Here is a 21782-nt window from a genome sequence, read left to right as displayed (position 1 = left end):
AACGATTTGGTGAACATTATGTTCAATGGCGCATTATAAGACATCCACTGTTAAGACTGTTAAGACTGACCCTTTGTGAGATGTCACCATATCCTAGCCCTAGCCGTTTGTTTGCTATGCTAACTCGCTAATGTAACACCAAATAGAAATGTGTTTATTAATTAGCGTCCTCTTCTCAATACGAGGTATTGCAGCTTTGCCTAACTCTCGCTTGCTAGTGTCAGAATGCAAAGTGGAGAGTAGCCAGCGACCCCCAAGGTCATGGCGGGCAATCGCTCATCAATTTCGGGTGGAGACCAGATGGCCATGTGTTCGGCTTCCTCCTCTGGAGAGCTGGATGCAGCCTGGCTTGTTGGAACTTTGCACAGATTGAGGCAAATGCTGAAAGAGTAAGCCTTTTGGACGGGGAAAGGCTCGTAAAGGATGGGCTGTGGTGGAGCCATCTCCACCGCATCTTTATCCGCCATCAGGTTGGCCCAGTCCTCATTAAAATCAATATCCAGTGAGTCGGGCCTGAGCAGTGTGGTGTGTCAGGGAGTCTGAGTGTCCATGGGCAGCTGGGAGAGAGAGAGAGAGCACTGGCTTGCCTCCAGCTGTTGGGGGGAGAAGAGGTGAAGCTTCCGGACTGAATACACAATGTCTCATTCATCGACGCGCTCCGTGTCAGACCTCATTGTGAGGGGAATGCATATTGGAGCAGCCCTCAGCAGTCTTGACACTATACAGGGCTTAATCTCTCTCTAAATGTAGGATGGGGGCTTTTACAAGTTTAAAAGTTATGGAGACATTCTCTGATCTATTATTCATGGGAGTGTTTAGCTGAAGTATGATGTCTTGATTTTAGGTAAATACACAAGCATCCTTCTCAGAGACATTGAAAAGGGACCAAAGTAGATTTCGTTTTGCAGGCTAAGCACACTGCTTGATTAGGATGTGTATTTTATTTTTTTTAAGTTGGGAAAACATGTGCATGTCCTAGATGTGATCTATATGACTTTGCCTGCCACCACTAACGAATACTTCAGCCAAGTCTCTGCATAGAGTAAACCATTAGATGTTAATGAACTCCCCTCCTCTCCATTTATAATAACCATCTGCCTATGTCCCATCATTTCTGAACGAGTTATTGTCATCACATTCTCTTTTCCTCCCCAATATGTCGTCCATCTGCTTGGTCAATGCAGAGCTTGTATAAGCAATTCATCTCTGAGGGAAGGCCTATTCAATTGGTTTTTGGCAACTCTGTCCAGCCTCTTTTCACTGAATAAAAGTGAGCCAATGAATCACCCAAGAGCTATTTCTCCATAATAGAATTCAGCTGTCTATCGTATCTAAGAAGCCATGCCAGGGGTCGAGATCAATGGGAGGATGTTTTTCTATTACTGTATCTTCTTATAATCAGCCACCTCCAAATCCTACCATAGAACTCCAAACCATAAAAAATCTCTTTGCTCTCAGGTCTTGACCCACTGTCCAGTTGGAACATTTGTGCGTGGCTCAGCCTCTGACAGAGATAGTCATGGCCAAAGAAACCAACACAAAGCCCATCAAAAGGAAGAGGAGATAATTTTTTATTGGGTTCACATTCAGGCTGGTCACTTCTTGTTTCCTCTGTTGTTCAGTACTGTACTGTGGGTTCCGTCATAACAGACTCATGACTGACATTTCTTCCCCCCTTTCATTCACCTCTAAAGGAGCCACCAAAGACATGGGGAAAATGTTGGGTGGGGAAGAGGCTGAGAAGGACCCTGATGCGGAGAAAAAGGAGGAGGAAAGACAAGAGGCACTTCGACAACAGGAGGAGGAGAGGAAGGCAAAATATGCAAAAATGGAATCGGAGAGAGAAAACGTCCGACAGGGCATCAGGGATAAGGTAAAAATGTCATCATGTTGAACGATGAATCTTATGCAAATAGCTTCAACCCCGTTGCACGGTTCATACTCACATGTGATTGCCTCCCGATGCAAAACTCATGCATGCATTATCATAATGTAAAGCCGCTGTGTGTGTGTTTATGTGTGTCTGACTGTCTGTGCATAACCAAACAATGCACTATGCTTGTCAAATTCCTATTTGATCATTACTTCTCGCTGTCATCCAATGTTGCGAATATGGCAGCTTGGTTCAGTAGTGGTGTCTTTTGAACCTGGTAGGATCAAGCTTGACTTGATATAACCTCAAAGAAACTTAATTTAGTGTTGGAAAATCCTGAGGGCCCTCGTTTTGTTCCAGCAGAAAAAGACAGAAATTACAGTGCAGCTTCAGCAAACGTTGGAAACCGAAGACTGTAGAAGACTTCACTGAAACTGACACAGTTTTTTGTGTGACCCTGAATAAGAGAGAGCAGGAAAAAGAGTCCAACACAAGGGAGCTAAAGCAGTGAAATGGCATCGGGCTTTAAAACCAGAATGTTAACAGATTTCATTTTCTGAGGAATGTACCTTAACTTCCAACATAAAAGATGTGATCAGTCTTTAAACCAGACTTAAGATAGGGGGCAGTATTTGCACGGCCGGATAAAAAACGTACCCGATTTAATCTGGTTACTACTCCTGCCCAGTAACTAGAATATGCATATAATTATTGGCTTTGGATAGAAAACACCCTAAAGTTTCTAAAACTGTTTGAATGGTGTCTGTGAGTATAACAGAACTCAAATGGCAGGCCAAAACCTGAGAAGATTCCATGCAGGAAGTGGCCTGTCTGACAAGTTGTGTTTCATCTTGGCTCTTTTTATTGAAGACTGAGGATCTTTGCTCTAACGTGACACTTCCTACGGCTCCCATAGGCTCTCAGAGCCCGGGAAAAAGCTGAACGATATCGAGGCAGCCTCTGGCTGAAACACATTATCGCTTTTGGCAAGTGGCCGATCAGAGTACTATGGGCTTAGGCGCGTGCAGGAGTCGACCCCGTGCTTTATTTTCTTTCGTCTGTTTACCTAAACGCAGATTCCCGGTCGGAATATTATCACTTTTTTATGAGAAAAATGGCATAAAAATGGATTTTAAGCAGCGGTTGACATGCTTCGAAGTACGGTAATGGAATATTTAGAATTTTTTTGTCACGAATTGCGCCATGCTCGTCACCCTTATTTACCCTTTCGGATAGTGTCTTGAACGCACGAACAAAACACCGCTGTTTGGATATAACTATGGATTATTTTGAACCAAACCAACATTTGTTATTGAAGTAGAAGTCCTGGGAGTGCATTCTGACGAAGACAGCAAAGGTAATAACATTTTTCTTATAGTAAATCTGACTTTGGTGAGTGCTAAACTTGCTGGGTGTCTAAATAGCTAGCCCTGTGATGCCGGGCTATCTACTGAGAATATTGCAAAATGTGCTTTCACCGAAAAGTCGAGTGCATAGAGGAGTTCTGTATCTATAATTCTTAAAATAATTGTTATGCTCTTTGTGAACGTTTATCGTGAGTAATTTAGTAAATTCACCGGCAGTGTTCGGTGGGAATGCTAGTCACATGCTAGTCACATGCTAATGTAAAAAGCTGTTTTTTGATATAAATATGAACTTGATTGAACAAAACATGCATGTATTGTATAACATAATGTCCTAGGGTTGTCATCTGATGAAGATCATCAAAGGTTAGTGCTGCATTTAGCTGTGGTTTGGGTTTATGTGACATTATATGCTAGCTTGAAAAATGGGTGTCTGATTATTTCTGGCTGGGTACTCTGCTGACATAATCTAATGTTTTGCTTTCGTTGTAAAGCCTTTTTGAAATCGGACAGTGTGGTTAGATTAACGAGAGTCTTGTCTTTAAAATGGTGTAAAATAGTCATATGTTTGAAAAATTGAAGTTTTTGCATTTTTGAGGTTTTTGAATAACGCGCCACGGGATTACACTGGCTGTTACGTAGGTGGGACGACATACCCTAGAGAGGTTAAAACCTCTTACATCTAGACGTTCCACTAGCGGAACACCACTCCAATATCCAATGATAAGGCGTGGCGCGAAATACCAATTCCTCGAAAATCCGAAAACTTCCATTTTCAAACATATTACTATTTTACACCATTTTAAAGACAAGACTCTCCTTTATCTAACCACACTGTCTGATTTCAAAAAGGCTTTACAACGAAAGCAAAACATTAGATTATGTCAGCAGAGTACCCAGCCAGAAATAATCAGACACCCATTTTTCAAGCTAGCATATAATGTCACAAAAACCAAAACCACAGCTAAATGCAGCACTAACCTTTGATGATCTTCATCAGATGACACTCCTAGGACATTATGTTATACAATACATGCATGTTTTGTTCAATCAAGTACATATTTATATCAAAAACCAGCTTTTTACATTAGCATGTGACGTTCAGAACTAGCATTCCCACCGAACACTTCCGGTGAATTTACTAAATTACTCACGATAAACGTTCACAAAAAACATAACAATTATTTTAAGAATTATAGATACAGAACTCCTTTATGCAATCGCGGTGTCCGATTTTAAAATAGCTTTTCGGTGAAAGCACATTTTGCAATAGTAGATAGCTCGCCATCACGGGCTAGCTAATTTGACACCCACCAAGTTTGGTACTCACCAAACTCAGATTTACTATAAGAAAAATTGGATTACCTTTGCTGTTCTTCATCAGAATGCACTCCCAGGACTTCTACTTCAACAACAAATGTTGGTTTGGTTCCAAATAATCCATAGTTATATCCAAATAGCGGCGTTTTGTTTGTGCGTTCAAGACACTATCCGAAGGGTGACGCGCGGACGCGTATCGTGACAAAAAATTTCAAAATATTCCATTACCGTACTTCGAAACATGTCAAACGCTGTTTAAAATCAATTTTTATGCGATTTTTCTCGTAAAAAAGCGATAATATTCCAACCGGGAGACGTCCTTTCCGTTCAAAGACTCAAAATCTAAAATGGACTCTTCACGTGCACGCGCGCGCCCGTCTCATTGTTCTCAGATCGACCACTTACCAAATGCGCTACTGTTTTTCAGCCATGGACAGCAGAGTCATCATTCAATGTTCTGGCGCCTTCTGAGAGCCTATGGGAGCCTTAGAAAGTGTCACGTTACAGAAGAGATCCTTTGTTTTGGATAGAGATGACAAAGAAGGCCAAGAAATGGTCAGACAGGGTACTTCCTGTACAGAATCTTCTCAGGTTTTGGCCTGCCATTTGAGTTCTGTTATACTCACAGACACCATTCAAACAGTTTTAGAAACTTTGGAGTGTTTTCTATCCAAAGCTACTAATTATATGCATATTCTAGTTTCTGGGCAGGAGTAATAACCAGATTAAATCGGGTACGTTTTTTATCCGGCCGTGAAAATACTGCCCCCTATCCATAACAAGTTATAGGTTTCCTCGATGTATGGAATCTGTAAATATTACTAAGCATGGAGTAATGCGTGGAATCAACACCCACTGTGAGATTAACCAACTTCCTATTTGATGCCGATCAATTGCTATGCAAAGAGATCATGTCATGTAAAGAGAGAGGGCTAAAGACGCAGCGTCTTATTGGCGGCACTAGCACCCAGCGGGCCTAATTTACACCAGGATTAAGACTGCATCTCCATGTTCCGCTCCACAACATGACTGAAATGCACCGACATCTCTGTTGATCTCCAATATGCACAACCACTATTGGCATCAGCAAAAAAGATACGGCTCCTCCAGTAACTTCTGGCAAGCTTACGCTACCTCTATTGTGTATTGTGTAAAGCAGTGAGGAATTGTCTCTGAAAATCAAGTGAGTGAGTTTATTTCATTATTCAAGCCTCAAAGATGAGTGGACGCTTTTTCTAGGAGGCCTAACATGAAAGAATCATGAAAACGGAGCTAATTCATATTGGAAGATGAAATATGATCAGTCTGATGCATTTTAATGAATGTCTTACACACTTTTGATTTGTGTAATCATGACAAAAGGAGGCAAAACATGATCATTAGCATTAGCATTTCTGTACGCCTTAGACAGCACTGAGAGCACTCCCTGCCTTCCTCCTTTCTTTGAGTCCCCGTTCACAAACCATATCCTCTCTGTGGCTAAAAACGACGAGATCCATCCTCCTTTAAGATATTTACTGGCTAAGAATCACATGAATTTATGCTTGGGAGAGTTGCAAAGGGCTCACAGGAGAGTCCCAACTCATCTTCCGCATCCGTGCCCTAGGATGTTCCATCAGTCAGGCAGTCTACATGTACTCCCCTCCTCAGCGTCCGGCAATAACTCACCAGGAGCTCTCCCAGCCAGAGGTCTACTATAGAGGCCAAATCCTTGCTCGCTTAGTGGGAGGCTAACCTGGCTGATCTCAGAGAAAGCACTCCTGTTTAGATCATACTGTGCCGTATAATAGGCTCTCTTGTTGTATATCACGGTGATTGATTGGTTAATGGGTTGATTGGTTGATTGATTGTTATTTACTGTCCTGCAAGTGGAAATTATTTCTACTTTCCATAATGTGTTTTACACTGCTTGATCAAAGACAAGAGAATGTTGAGATATTTTCTAATGATAATGGGTACATACAACTATTATGATATGTTGTCTTTTATTCTTTATTCTTTAAAAGGGGCTTTCTATTTAAGGTCTTTCTATTACTATGCAAATGTTTGAAGGAGGCAAGGTTGAGTGCCAGACGTCTCAATGCCAAGTAGGTCTACATTATGTGTAATCCAGGGTAGGCTGAGTGGACTTTCCCTGTAATTCTCTATCATAAAATCTCCCATCTTTGTATTATTATGAGTATTATGTTGTCACAGTGAGGTGCACAAAACTTTATTGAGACTGAAGAGGGACCCACATTTGATAGAAATGACTAAAGTGCATGTGGGATGTGAAGTTTACATTTGTTGCCTAAGCGGCCGGCCTTTGTTTGTTTGCTGTTCCAGTACGGCATCAAGAAGAAGGAGGAGAAGGAAGCCGAGGCCCAGGCTGCTTTGGATCAGGCAGCAGAGGGGAGTCTTACCCGCCCCAAGAAGGCCGTCCCAGCCGGCTGTGGTGATGAGGAGGAGGAAGAGGAAAGTATCATGGACACGGTCATGAAATTCCTCCCTGGTCCATTTATGGATATGTTCAATAAAAAGTAACAGCGTTGGCGGTATTAGATTGTTAACCTTCCAACATACATAACCAAGACCAACCAACCCTTCTTCACCCATACATCCCCGTTTCTAAGAGCCCTGGATTTGATCAGCGCGCCATAATATTTGTCCTTAACTTAAATGATCTGATCCATCCATGTGTTACATTGTCTTGTTTGGAAGGAAGGAAAAAATGTATGAAATGTATGCATTCACTACTGTAAGTCGCTCTGGATAAGAGCGTCTGCTAAATGACTAAAATGTAAATGTAAATGTAAGACCACTGATTGGTGATACCATGACATGATGTACGAACCTATGTAACGTCTGCATAGATCCAATACCTTAACTTAAAGACAAATTTGATGCCGGGTTTTCAAGGTGTCCAGGCCTTAGAATGTGTTCTGATAAACTATAATCCACAATTTATGTTTGTAAATAATAGCCTCTGGATTAAAATGAATATATGTGAGTACCAGAAAATATATAAAGAGTATAAGCCATAATTTAAACATTTAAGACATTCTCCAAATCAGATAAACATTTGATTACATTTAGCTGTTTTGTTCTTGATGATATTGATATATCTATATCTATATCTATATATATATATATATATATATATATATATATATATATATATCTATATATATATATATATATATATATATATATATATATATATATATATATATATATATATGTAGTTTTTATTGGTTCTTCATTGATCACTTTAATACTGTTCTCTGTCCCAAAACATTCATAGGTTTTAATGTTGAAAATTATACTGGTAATTGTAACAATGTTGTGAACCATAAAGAAAATGGATCATTCATTCAACAACAAATGTTTTTCAAGCATGCCGTTGCTAGATTTTGTGGAGTACAGTACGTTTACAAATTCCATTACATTTGGTATGATTAAGTGAAATACATTAATATTTAAGGCAATAACTCTGGTTTTCAATTTTGTTTCGATGACACTACCATGTACGGTAGGCTATACATAGACATCCTAACTGTTCTTCCTTGAGATGATAGATGTCCTCGATAAAAATGCTCAACAAAAAAAAACTATGATATACCTGTGCTTAATATAAACCCATAGTTGTATGTCTTGTTGCTAACTCTATCTGCTTGGCTCATAAACAGTAGGACTTGTGAGAATCAAATCCAGCAAATACAATTGGACGTAGAGGGCTTATATGTTTACTATTCTAATTTCCATATCTGTAAATAGATTGACTAGATGTACTTATAGTTTTCTCAACCACAACTATGTTGTGTACACACTTTATGTGAACAGACAGTGACAATGGTGCAATATATTGTTCGAAATGGAGTTGTCCTGTGTCCGTTGGTAAACTAAAGGGAGTGCAATCCCGAATCAGCAAAAACAGACAATCTTCACTGTTATGTGTTGAGCTTAATACATGTTGTGTGTTTGTGCATAGACACAACGTTGTCTGACTAGTAACGGCGAAGCGTATGACTTCAGTCCGAAGTGTTTAATTTTGCCAAGCGGGGAAAGAGGTGGAGGATTAGTTTAATGTAGGGTGTTTTATCGCCTTGATCATTTCAACCAGTGCGGGTCATTGTCTCTCAGTGGGATTCGGTTTGTGGTTCTTCCATACTGTGAATTTGTGTTCTAAACTTTACAGAGATTGCAGGACAAAACCGTTTTTTGCTAATAACTTGAGAGGCATGCATACACCATAGGAAACAGTTGTCCTCCGATAAGTTCTTCTATATGTTGTAATTTTTTTCCCCAGAGGTCAATATCTACATTTCCCCAGACGTTTCTGTCGTTCAGTTGTATCACAGAACTCTAAATGTTTAAAGTTCTTTCATCTCTTTCCTTCAATTTCTTAATTTAAAATGAATTAAGCTGTAGTGTACATTCCAAATATTTCAGACATTCCATAGGGCCTGCGCAGGCTTCATAGGGTCTTGGACATCAAATATGACAATTTTGTCGTTAGTATGAAGAGAATGGCTTTGATGCTCTTCTGTAGCTGTGGGGATTTCTTTTTTTGTGTTGAGGTAGATACAACACATGACCAAGTAAATGTCAATAGCTATCTAGCCTGCCATGTACAGAAAAAAAAGTCCAACATGTAATCAAAGAGAAAGACAAAATGCACTATAGCAGCTAGCTAACTTATAGAGTGCTGGCTAACAGATAGATTGTTAAGCCTTTATTTTGGCAGTGAACAAGCTAGCTAGCTAGCATTTGTCAATGATGCACAATCTGAGAAACCGTTTGCTTTCAGTGCCATTGTAATTTGCTTACAAACCAATGGATGTTGAGTGTACTAGACAAGTATCAAACAGTTTACCGATGGCATTTGTGAAACTGCCACTGTATATATCAGCCCAGTGTTGATGCTAGTTAGATTCAAGATTAGCCTTTAGAAACCTGCCAAGTGTGATTCTGGGGCCTGTAGTAGCTGTGGAATAGAGAAGAAAAATCTGCATGATGTAAAACCGAGCTACATAGTATGGTCTCCAACCTTCATGCCAATTGCCTACAAAGTTTGTAGCTAGACATATGAAAGACACAACATTAAGGTCATTTATAGAGCACATTTATTGAACTTCCTGTGATTTGTATGTACTTGTGAACTGCCTTCAGCCTCTAATTTATCAACGTGGGAAAACGTAGCAGATTAACGACCAATACTTGTTGATGTTATACAATTATACCACTTCTCTTTATTAGTCATTGGCACATGCATGCATCAACAGCCTTCAATTAATCATTGACATGTTTTTCTTCTATTATTAAAAACCAAAGAATAGTCTTGTTAGTGATAGACTGTCTCACCAAGTTCATATTTTCAATTTCTTCATGTCATGTTTTGTTAATCAAAATTCTCAGGTATTCTAGCTTTTCTTTTGTACGTTTTTACTCATTACATTTCATGTTCATGTAATGACCACAACATATTATGAAAATGTAGTATTTCATTATTAGCGACCAAGCACATAGCATCTTTCATTTACAAGGATAATGGATAGATAGCATCTGGTTTGCCCCTTGTCCATAAATACAAAGCTACTGTAACTGCCCATCCCAACAAGGTATTCCAGCAATTTACAGTCTGAAATTCTGTCAAAGTTCCAGATTTCCTTCTTGGAACATATTGTAGAACATTATTCAATTCCAAAAGTGCTCACGTTTTAACGACAAAATGGCATCACTGCCTTATGGTCATCATTACCGAATTACTTCACATTGCACAAAAAAAAAAGCGCCACTTATTGACCACTGCCTGAAGAAACAAGTCACGTCTAATAAAAATGTGTTAGTGATTCTATGGTTGTGTTTAAACAGGCAGCCCAATACTATGTTTTCTTCACTGATTGATCTTTTGACCAATCAGATCAACTCTGAAAGAAAATCTGATGTGATGAGATCAGATGTGATTGGTTAAAAGACCAATTTGTGTAAAAAAAAAATCCAAATTGGTCAGCCTGTGTAGACGCATCCTAATATACACCATGTCAGATTACTGTTGATCCACTCATTCTCGCTTTTCAAGTTAAACCATTCTTTCACTTCAACCCTCAATTAACCATCGATATGATAAAAACTGCCTGACAAAATGCCACTTAAAATATTCCTTTGTTGTGACTTGAATGTAACTGTCTGATGTTTCTATCTTCGCATAGTCTTTGACTGTTTTAACTGTGTTGAGAAGATGCTTATTCTGGTGCAGTTTTATGTCTGTATCATTCCTGTTTACGTCCACTGGTGGTTGTTCTTCGAGAAATCTGTATCTTTTGTATTTTTTGTATTGTAAAATCTTCTCACCCTTCTCTCTCTCTCCTCTCTCTCTCTCTCTCTCTCTATCTGTTGACAATTGTATGCATGCTTATGGTGTGCGATGTAGGCAAGGTTGTTAAGATAATTGTTTGTGTCTTCTGTGTTGAAAGGCTCCACCTGACAGCCTCGCTGCATGCCATTTCAGGCTGATCTTTTAGTCTCTGTAACATTCCTGCCAAAATGGAATCACCGCGCACTCTGAGAATAAAGTGATTTCATATAATTGTTCATTGTCTTGCGTTTCTAATGTTTCACTGTATATCATAATTCTCATAAATAATTCACAAGCAATGCAGTTATATTATAGGGGAATGAGACATACAATATTTTTTAGGACTGCAGAAGAAAAAAAACCTCCAAAAACCTCAATATGAAATTATTATCGTCGTATTTGAGTAAAGCAACTACATTACGTTTGCAGACAACAATGTATCACTTGTAAGAGTTTTTGTCCATTGCTGATGTTCGTTTTCATCTCAACATGGCTGTTATGCATCTTCACGTTTTCCAAGAAATTTGACATCTATTCAATAAAAGCGAAAGGGCTGTGAACAGAATGTACTGTGTCGTTCAAATGGTGATTGGATCCTGTTTCCAAAAGATTTACCTGGTAATTATGTCGCAGGGAGAGTGGAATAGGGAAGCCAATGCCATGCAAATGGTGCTCCTCTTACAACAAAGTCTGTTTGCCATAAGAGGGTCTCTGATATGACAAGAAACCTTGTACAGATGTAGGATAATAATTTGAGCCAGTTTGCTACAGCAGGAACGTAATCTTGCAGTAACAGGAAATGTGAATTATTATGTGGATTAAAATAATTAATGGTTATTTTTGTAGGTGTTGATACATTTTTTCATGAAGGTAAATCAAGTTAAAAAAATCAAAGTGAAAGCCTTTTAAAACTCAAATACAATACAAGTTCACATTTCCTGCTTTGCAGAGTGATCAGATTAAGATTCTACATCTGTACATCAAACGAATCCACTAGAAAGATGATGGAAGTATGCCCAGCAAAGGTTATATAAATAAATTATTTTGGGGATTATTTTAAATGCCAAAGCAGAGGACTTGATGATGGGATATTTTCTAGCATTTTACCTGACAGGAAGGAAAATTACTCTTACGCAAGCAGCATTTGGTTTGATTCTTAATGAACCCCCTGTAAATGATGTCTGCACCCCCGTGTACATGTAATTAGCAGAATATAAATATCCCCATACAAATCTGCCAGTTTAAACCAGAGATATCAGATTTTTCGCATTGGATGCGTCTCAATCCACCACATCCGCCAATGTCGCACTTCTGCATCCGCTAGAGCGGTGTTTGTCAGACCATGAGACATCCCGAAAATCGGTCTTCTTACAAAATCGCCTGTAGCGTCCGAATGGTTTGGCCTATAAAGTACTAACCCCTCTATGGAAAAATTATTCAGATTCAGAAAACTTTAATGTCCTCAAAGAGGCAATTCATCTTGCAGCAGTCATAAAACATGTAACATCTAAAAATGTACAATTAATAGCAAAGGATAATTACAAACAAATGGGCAGGGTAAGTGCAATTTCATAGTGGAAGTGCTAAGTGCAGTTAGTCCAACATTTGTTAAGTTTCAAAATTGCATTCGGAATAAAATGTATTTTTTTACCTGGAATTCAGGGTGGAGTGGATTGGAAGAGTCAACCACTATTACTCTCATGAACACAATGGTGTTCTCTGTTTTTCTCTACGACCCCCACAAGCGATCTGCCAACTTCTGTCTGTAGCGTCCGAACAGTTTGGGCTACACGCTAAAATGATCCATCTTTTGCTCTAGGATGCCCACAGGCCTCACAACTTGTCTGAAAGTCGAGACATTTATGGAAGTATACATGGAGACTGTTTAGTGCCAAAGATAAAGGGGTTAAATACATGTAAAAAAAAACAAATGTTTCCTGATCTTTCTGATATCTCTCAGATATAGGACAGATACTTCAGAACAAACTTCCTTTCAATTTTTTGGGGGGACTATCTGCTATACCATGTAGTGAATCTATTATTCAATGCATTTGTATGGGCTAATAGCAATAAGGCAAATACCATTTTTCATCAAATAATTTTTTTATATATAAAAAGGAGGGGGGATTAAAATTCAAAATCGAATGGCAAAATGACCTTTGTTATGACCTTAAAACAATTCGATATAGCTTAGTAGAACTCCCCCCGGCTTAGACAGGGCTTAGACTGCAATGGGTTAATGAACATTTAAAGGTTGCAAGCATAGCTTTCTGTTTGTACAGAGTTCTATGTATAGAGAGCATGTATAGAGAGCAGCAGGGCGTTTGTGTACGTACATTTACTTAGCAATTCTATTTTGTTGTTTATCATCTCACTCAAAAAGCTCTCCATTTGAGCAGGTGCCATTCCATCCATATCTTCCAATGTAATTGTCTTTTGCTTCAATGTCCAACCCTCTTATGTTTTAGAATTAATTAATTAATTAGACCGTTTTACAGTGACATAAAAAGATGAACACCGAACTCTGTCCTACACAACCATAACTCTACCCTGTGGAGGTTTAGCATTGCAATTATTGCATTTCAAATCTGATTCTTTCCGTGGACATTTCACAAGTTGTTAACCTATCAGATTTAATTGAACACAGTTTTTGCTTATAAAAAAGTAGCTCATGATATAACAACTACCCGCCCTTCGGTTAATGGTGGGAAAACAGAACCCTCTGCAGTAGCTGCGTCAACAGATGTTTCATGGCTCTATGCTCTGCCAGCTATCAAGAGGAGATTTCCCTCGTCTCGAAAGGTTGCTAACGTGCAACATGGCTCCTCATTTGGATCAAAACTGTAAACAACAACAGAGACGCACGGCTGGCCTTGACAAAACCATCAATAAAGTATCATTAATATTCAGTAAACTCCTCACAACAACGGTTTTGTACTGATTTGAGGACTTCCATGGAGACAATCCACACTGTGAAGTCGATAAATAAAGACTGGTTTTCCACATCATTATTAAGCAAACTGTACTGTTTAGCACACAGCAGAGTCTCTGTCCACTCCTTCGCATTATTAGCCCGAGGTCTCACTGCAGGACATGGGGAAATAAATCAATTCCATTAGCATTCATACTCAGGGGTGGCCTTTTCATACCCAGCTGCCTCCCCACTCTCCAAACACCACTCAGAGCAATGGGGGAGCCGGACCTCTATTGGTGTCCTGCAGACATGCAAAATCAATGTCAATTAATTGTTCTCCACTGGGCACCACAGAAGCCAGCCCACAGAATGGCTGTGCGCCTAGGCTCCTAGGCTTCTGCTCCATGGAAAAGGATTTCACTCCTGATCACTTAGGCTTGCCCGGGAATTCTCCCCACTCCAAAGGCACGGGTTTCCCCACAGACTCAAAAACAAGTCGATAGCAAAGGAAAATTCCAGTAATGATCTAATTTGCGGAATAACTACATTCAGTTTAGTGTTCCATGGTCAAGGAGATTCCCTAAGGTGTACTGCAGTGGTCACCAACCGGTCTACCAATCCTAGTCGATCACCAAACATTTTTTTAGAAAATCCTTTCCATTTGTGTTGCGCTGTTGGCAGTAGGTGCACTTGATTCAGAAGCCCTGCACACCAGGTAGGCAAAGTGTTCCCATTTTGAACCATTTCATTAGTCTGAAAAGACAAACTCCGCCTACCTGGTGGACCAGTAGATCTGTGGCTAAATCAATCGGATAGCTCAAATCCCCTTGCCTATAGCTTCCATGACCTCGGCGACAGCAAAGTTTGATACTAGCCTATGTGAGATTTCATAACTTTTAAAACCATGACCAGGGAGAGACTGTCAAAGAATACAGCAAAGAGCTGCTTTGAGTTCATGTTAAAAATGTTATTCATCACTGTCAACACTGGTTTTATTCAAAATTATTACAAAACATAAAATGCACTTCTCCCTACTTCCACTCGAGCCGCTGCTGCAATGCATAAGTAGCCAAGTGTCTTGATAGGCCTGCATTTTTATTATTATTAAATGCTTGTCGTGTCTCTTTTAATTTAGAGGAATATTTCAATTTCTCTGGTCATTGTAGCAACATGAATTTGTGTATGATGCAGATATGGTGCTACTCGAGTTTCGCCATCATAAGACCCATAAGTCTCACAGGAGGAAAGGAAGGAGGGAGCAGTCTGCTGAGACTAATGCCGTGTTCAAAACAACTGGGAACTGGAAAATCTTAAACTTCAGTGCATTTAAGACAACCAGGAATGAAAAAAAAGCTTTGAACGGCCATCCAACTCGGGTATATTTCTGGAGCTCTGACTTTCCGACCTGAAGATCACTGACGTCATGATTTGACCTCATTTTTCCCCCCCAGAGTTCCCAGTTGTCTTGAAAGCACCATGACCATCAGATGCAGGTAACGTCAGTCCAGTAAAATAAAAAGCGAATGATTTGCAAATTATTGCAATTTATGTTCAGCTATGCCTCACAAGTGCTACACCAACTGATCTATTTTGTTTTGAAATATAATATGGTCTGAGAAGAACAATATTGTCAGGCCTGGTAGATCGCCAATATGCTGTAATAATGGTTTAGGGCTACCGCACAAATCTCATTCCCACAGAACTGTTTATTACAGTGCCTTGCGAAAGTATTCGGCCCCCTTGAACTTTTCGACCTTTTGCCACATTTCAGGCTTCAAACATAAAGATATAAAACTGTAATTTTTTGTGAAGAATCAACAACAAGTGGGACACAATCATGAAGTGGAACGAAATTTATTGGATATTTCAAACTTTTTTAACAAATAAAAAACTTAAAAATTGGGCGTGCAAAATTATTCAGCCCCCTTAAGTTAATACTTTGTAGCACCACCTTTTGCTGCGATTACAGCTGTAAGTCGCTTGGGGTATGTCTCTATCAGTTTTGCACATCGAGAGACTGAAATTTTTGCCCATTCCTCCTTGCAAAACAGCTCGAGCTCAGTGAGGTTGGATGGAGAGCGTTTGTGAACAGCAGTTTTCAGTTCTTTCCACAGATTCTCGATTGGATTCAGGTCTGGACTTTGACTTGGCCATTCTAACACCTGGATATGTTTATTTGTGAACCATTCCATTATAGATTTTGCTTTATGTTTTGGATCATTGTCTTGTTGTAAGACAAATCCCAGTCTCAGGTCTTTTGCAGACTCCATCAGGTTTTCTTCCAGAATGGTCCTGTATTTGGCTCCATCCATCTTCCCATCAATTTTAACCATCTTCCCTGCCCCTGCTGAAGAAAAGCAGGCCCAAACCATGATACTGCCACCACCATGTTTGACAGTGGGGATGTTGTGTTCAGGGTGATGAGCTGTGTTGCTTTTACGCCAAACATAACGTTTTGCATTGTTGCCAAAAAGTTCAATTTTGGTTTCATCTGACCAGAGCACCTTCTTCCACATGTTTGGTGTGTCTCCCAGGTGGCTAGTGGCAAACTTTAAACAACACTTTTTATGGATATCTTTAAGAAATGGCTTTCTTCTTGCCACTCTTCCATAAAGGCCAGATTTGTGCAGTATACGACTGATTGTTGTCCTATGGACAGAGTCTCCCACCTCAGCTGTAGATCTCTGCAGTTCATCCAGAGTGATCATAGGCCTCTTGGCTGCATCTCTGATCAGTCTTCTCCTTGTATGAGCTGAAAGTTTAGAGGGACGGCCGGGTCTTCGTAGATTTGCAGTGGTCTGATACTCCTTCCATTTCAATATTATCGCTTGCACAGTGCTCCTTGGGATGTTTAAAGCTTGGGAAATCTTTTTGTATCCAAATCCGGCTTTAAACTTCTCCACAACAGTATCTCGGACCTGCCTGGTGTGTTCCTTGTTCTTCATGATGCTCTCTGCGCTTTAAACGGACCTCTGAGACTATCACAGAGCAGGTGCATTTATACGGAGACTTGATTACACACAGGTGGATTCTATTTATCATCATTAGTCATTTAGGTCAACATTGGATCATTCAGAGATCCTCACTGAACTTCTGGAGAGTTTGCTGCACTGAAAGTAAAGGGGCTGAATAATTTTGCACGGCCAATTTTTAAGTTTTTTATTTGTTAAAAAAGTTTGAAATATCCAATAAATTTCGTTCCACTTCATAATTGTGTCCCACTTGTTGTTGATTCTTCACAAAAAAATTACAGTTTTATATCTTTATGTTTGAAGCCTGAAATGTGGCAAAAGGTCGAAAAGTTCAAGGGGGCCGAACACTTTCGCAAGGCACTGTAGGTACATTGTTTAAGACATGTTTAAATACAAACCTGAGCGGTAGATCTCGGCTTGCTTTTTGACTGCGAAAGTGATCTTGACTCAAAAAAGGTTGGTGACCACTGGTGTACTGTATAGCAGTTGGTGTATATTTTAGTGTGGTTTTGTTCATTTGTTCATGAAGACCATATTAGATGCTCTTTTTGAGTCAGAGAGGCAAACAAAGAAATGGCGGTCGTCCTTGCAAATATCAACATTTTTGTTCTCTTATCAAACTATTCCAAATGGGCACACCAGATAAGCTTCGAGTGCATCTGCACAGATTCTCCTCTGTTTTGCATATTGATTGCATGTAAATGGTGGATCGAGGGGAGCACGATTCATTTCAAACCCATCAGACATCCATTTAACTGTCGTCAGACGTCCAGGGGACTCTTTCCCCCCCACAACTCTGAACCATGGGATCTAGATAGGTATCGGTGTGGCCAGGGGAGACCCAGATTGACAACTCAATTGACAGGAGATTGGAGCAGCAGCGACGGTTCAGATGAAGCTATAATGGGCCCAGTTAATGAATAAAGTAGCCCAGAGACCTTCGCCGTAATAGGGACAGGTGTGGGAACCCTTCTCCATCCACCAGTGACAGGAGTCTGTGGAATTATGCAGCATTTAGTTTCATATTGGACCCCTGGAGGACTTTCTCCATTTCATAGTGTTAAAAGGAACAACAAATGGCTGGGAAAGATTTTTTTTAAAGTCATGTTTGAGAGATCTTCTGACCTCAATTAGTGAGTGTGTCCCCTCAGAGTTTTAGGCTCTGGCATAAGATGATGGCAGGACTATGTCATCTCCTCTGATGTGCCTGGCCCGATTTAGATTTAGAGCCATGCATAAAAAAACATCCACAATAAATAAACTATGTACGCTAGATGATAAATACTGCATGTTTCTCCATACATACGATGGATTACCAACATATTATTTTTCTGATCTCTGCATCAATATATAGTATATATCGTTCTTTCTAAATATTGTGTCAGAAGACATACTCTCTGTCACATGCATTGAATGTTACCTGTATGGCTATTCAGCTGATATAGTTGAAAGTTCAGCCTTTTTGTTAATCTACTTGGTTGTATTTTACAATGCATAACCTGTACGCTTCAGCTTTCTTATCTTTATCACAACTTCAATTTATCAATAGTAGATGAAATTTTGTTTTTTTTTATTTACATTTAACCCTCCTTATTTTACCAGGTAATTTGACTGAGAAAACATTCTCATTTACAGCAACAACCTGGGGAATAGTTACAGGGGAGAGGAGGGGGATGAAAGAGCCAATTGGAAGCTGGGGATGATTAGGTGGGCACAATGGGAATTTAGCCAGGACACCAGGGTTAACACCCCTACTCTTATGATAACTGCCATGGGATCTTTAGTGACCACAGAGATCCAGGACACCCATTTAACATCTTCCATCTGAAAGACAGCACCCTACACAGGACAATGTCCCCAATCACTTCCCTGAGGCATTGGGATATTTTTGGGGGGACCAGCACCCTCCAACACCACTTCCAGCAGCATCTGGTCTCCCATCCAGGGACCAATCCTGCTTAGCTTCAGAGGCAAGCCAGCAGTGGGATACAGTTGGTGCACTATAGAAGTATGCCATTAGAAATGTTTTTTTTATTTAACCTTTATTTAACTTTTATTTAACTTGGCAAGTCAGTTATCAACAAATTCTTATTTACAATGACGGCCTACCCCAGCCAAACACGGGCGACACTGGGGCAATTGTTCGCCGCCCTATGGGACTCCCAATCACGGCCGGATGTGATACAGCCTGGATTCGAACCAGGGACTGTAGTGATGACTCCTGCATTGAGATGCAGTGCCTTAGATGCAGTGCCTTAGACAGCGGCGCCACTCGGGAGCCCTGAATGTGGATTTATCACCGAGCTATCCAGAGTGTATTTCTGCAACAAGCTTTATTACCTTTAAACACAGACCAACTAAATATTGCGGTACGTTCTCCCAGAGTAATTCTCTCCTCTTTACTTCTCAGAAAGCGGTGCTCGGGATTAAGCTCCACTGAGCTGCAAAATTGAACTGCCAGCCATCTATGGAGATATGATAACTGAGGGTAATGTTCTGAACCTGACATCTTAACTGCCACTAGAAAGCGGAATCGGAGTAGAGCGTTAAGTAATGGCGATAAAAGCTTGGAGCATGTAGGAAAAAAAGAAACTCAAGTGCGGTCGGCAGTTGAAGTAAGGAGCATCTCGTCCACAAAGGAAAGCCGTTGATATCTTATTATCCAAGTGATTGATGAAACATCTGGGCCACTCAGTCCACGTTCTCCACTACCCTCCATCCACTTACTCTTCCACCCACCCAGGCCTAAACCAAAGCATTTTCATCCGATCAGAATACCAATTAGGCCTACCTATTGTTTGTAGCCTAATTGCCTAACATTGAATGCAAGACACTCATTTGTTCCACAGCCAAGAGACTAGACTGGATTTATGCAAAGTGAACTGTGCACCATTCAAAGTAAATGAGTAGCTATGAAATTTAAATTCAGGCTTTTGTTTCAGAAGTTTCCAATGTTAGCCCGAGTTCGTAATGTCGCATCTATAGTTTCTAGTCGCAAGACAGGACTACTGAAGAGAACATTGCCTTCCAATTGATTGACTGTTAAAGCCTTACAATAAGGAATGCTGATATCTTCAATCTCTTCAATGCTGTTTGTTTTTTAAGCATATAATGAGTAGATCTTATTAATAGTTTAGCTAATTCTGTATATATTTTTAAGATGCGTTCACTTGAACAGCTCCTTATACTTTTATAGAATCAACACATTATTTTAGGAAATAATCTAAAGATCATAAATAGCATACATGTATTGTTATGTAGATTAAAGAGTCAAAGAGACCCAATATTACCTTGTTCAGGGTTGGGGAGTAACGGATTACATGTGATTAGTTACATGTAAGGGATTACAAAAACGGTAACCGTAATCCGTTACGTTACCTGCAAAAAATATTGTAATCAAATTACAGATACTTTTGAAAAACTAGATGATTACTTCGAGGATTACTTTTAAATTCATAAAGGAGGTTTGCGGAATTTTTTGTTGTTGACACTTCTCAGTTTTCTCAAAGACATTCAAATCAGCATTGAAAAAAGGCACACGTTTAAGATTGTTCCACCTGAGCGAGTCTGACCACAAGTCAGAGACCACTATGATGACACACCAAATGGGTTTGATGGATCGCGGGAAAAGAGCAGGAATAGGCATTTGTAGGCTACTGTCCAAGCTATGTCTTCCAATGGTACGACTGCTGTCAGCATTCAAAGATTATCCAATTTGAATATACACTTGGAGTTAAGGATGACAGCAGTGGTGTAGTCAACGGCGATACGGATATCACTTATTATTGTTATCTATTGTGACGACCCTGGGTTTATAAGCGCGGAAATCGACTCTGCCGTTTGGAGCATGCTTTGGCGGCACAGTCGATAGCGCGAGGGTTCGAGGCCTGCTCCCTGCTGTTTCATAACATTGGTGTCGGAAGTGATGCTTGGCCGGTGAGCGCGTTCCTGTAAGAGTCGCAAGCTAGCGCGAGGACGCGCTCTTTGGAGGGAGTAGTGTGACGACCCTGGGTTTATAAGCGCGGAAATCGACTCCGCGCGAAATCGAAGGTCGAGGGTTCGAGACCTGCTCCCTGCCTGTTTCATTACACTATTGATGTGAATCACACTGTTGCTCTTTCATTTAACTATTTGCGCCTTGCGGATTGTGGTTGTTGTAGATGGCTGTTCACAAATATAAACATGTAATAATGATTGAATTCAAGAAGTTTAAGCTGCCTATCTATCATTGTTTTTGAAACCAGTGGACAGCCAGTGAAAAATGTGCTCTTGCAACAGCTGCACAGAGCCGGTCCCAGCCGATCCCAGCCTATGGAATAAAAGTGGGGCTTTTATTGCTCAATCTAATTCATGCTGATAAAATAAATAAATCCATAGGCCTAATGGACACATGTTCAAACTCGGACACTTCTGATAGACTTAAAGGGACAATCTGTAGTTGATACATACATTTTTGGATTTTTAAATTATATACTTATATATTAAATTATATATTATATAAAAAAAATATATATCCATTGATTCTTGAAGAATATAACTTATAAATGCCTCATGAGCTTAGTTCAACTGTCACACTCTATGAGAACCCAAAACATAAGCTTGTTTTTCCCCTATGTTTGTAAACATTGTAAATGTAAACAAACACTGTATAGCCTCATAACATGGTTAAAACAATCATTTTGATATCATGGATGGTCAGTCCTTGCATCCATAGCTCTGTCTATTAATCTGAGAGTGGTTACATTTCTCCAGGCCCATCCCTCAGTATTTTAACAAAACAGAGGCGGGCGGCTGTTTTGTTATTGTTTCATCTGTGGATAATCAAGATTTCAGTGTCACCAACAAAAAGTTTAACAATAAACCTATAGAAAATGCAGTATATGGCATTCATTTTTTACATATAAATAGCCCTTTTCAGTAGTGCTCAAAGCATGCCATTCCATGAGTGCACCATTTCTTTTTTAACTCAAACCATTGAGCCCAGTCAGTCCTCCATGACAAC

General features: G+C 39.8%; 1 protein-coding gene across 2 annotated transcripts in view; it reads left to right on the top strand.

Moving 5' to 3' along the window:
- Positions 1-7682, top strand: part of LOC123744640 (complexin-1) — a 38547-nt gene extending 30865 nt beyond the window's left edge. For both annotated transcript variants that reach the window (XM_045723885.2, XM_082955885.1), the window contains exons 3-4: positions 1695-1873; positions 6883-7682. In XM_045723885.2, the coding sequence (XP_045579841.1) occupies positions 1695-1873; positions 6883-7080 (377 nt within the window). In that variant the 3' untranslated portion in view covers positions 7081-7682. The remainder of the gene's footprint in view (positions 1-1694; positions 1874-6882) is intronic.
- The last annotated feature ends 14100 nt before the right edge of the window (positions 7683-21782 follow it).

This window comes from Salmo salar, chromosome 09 (genome assembly GCF_965601325.2).
Source record: "Salmo salar chromosome 09, fSalSal1, whole genome shotgun sequence".
Classification (NCBI taxonomy): domain Eukaryota; kingdom Metazoa; phylum Chordata; class Actinopteri; order Salmoniformes; family Salmonidae; genus Salmo; species Salmo salar.
Note: the sequence above shows the minus strand (reverse complement) of the source record. Positions and strands in the feature narration are given on the sequence as shown.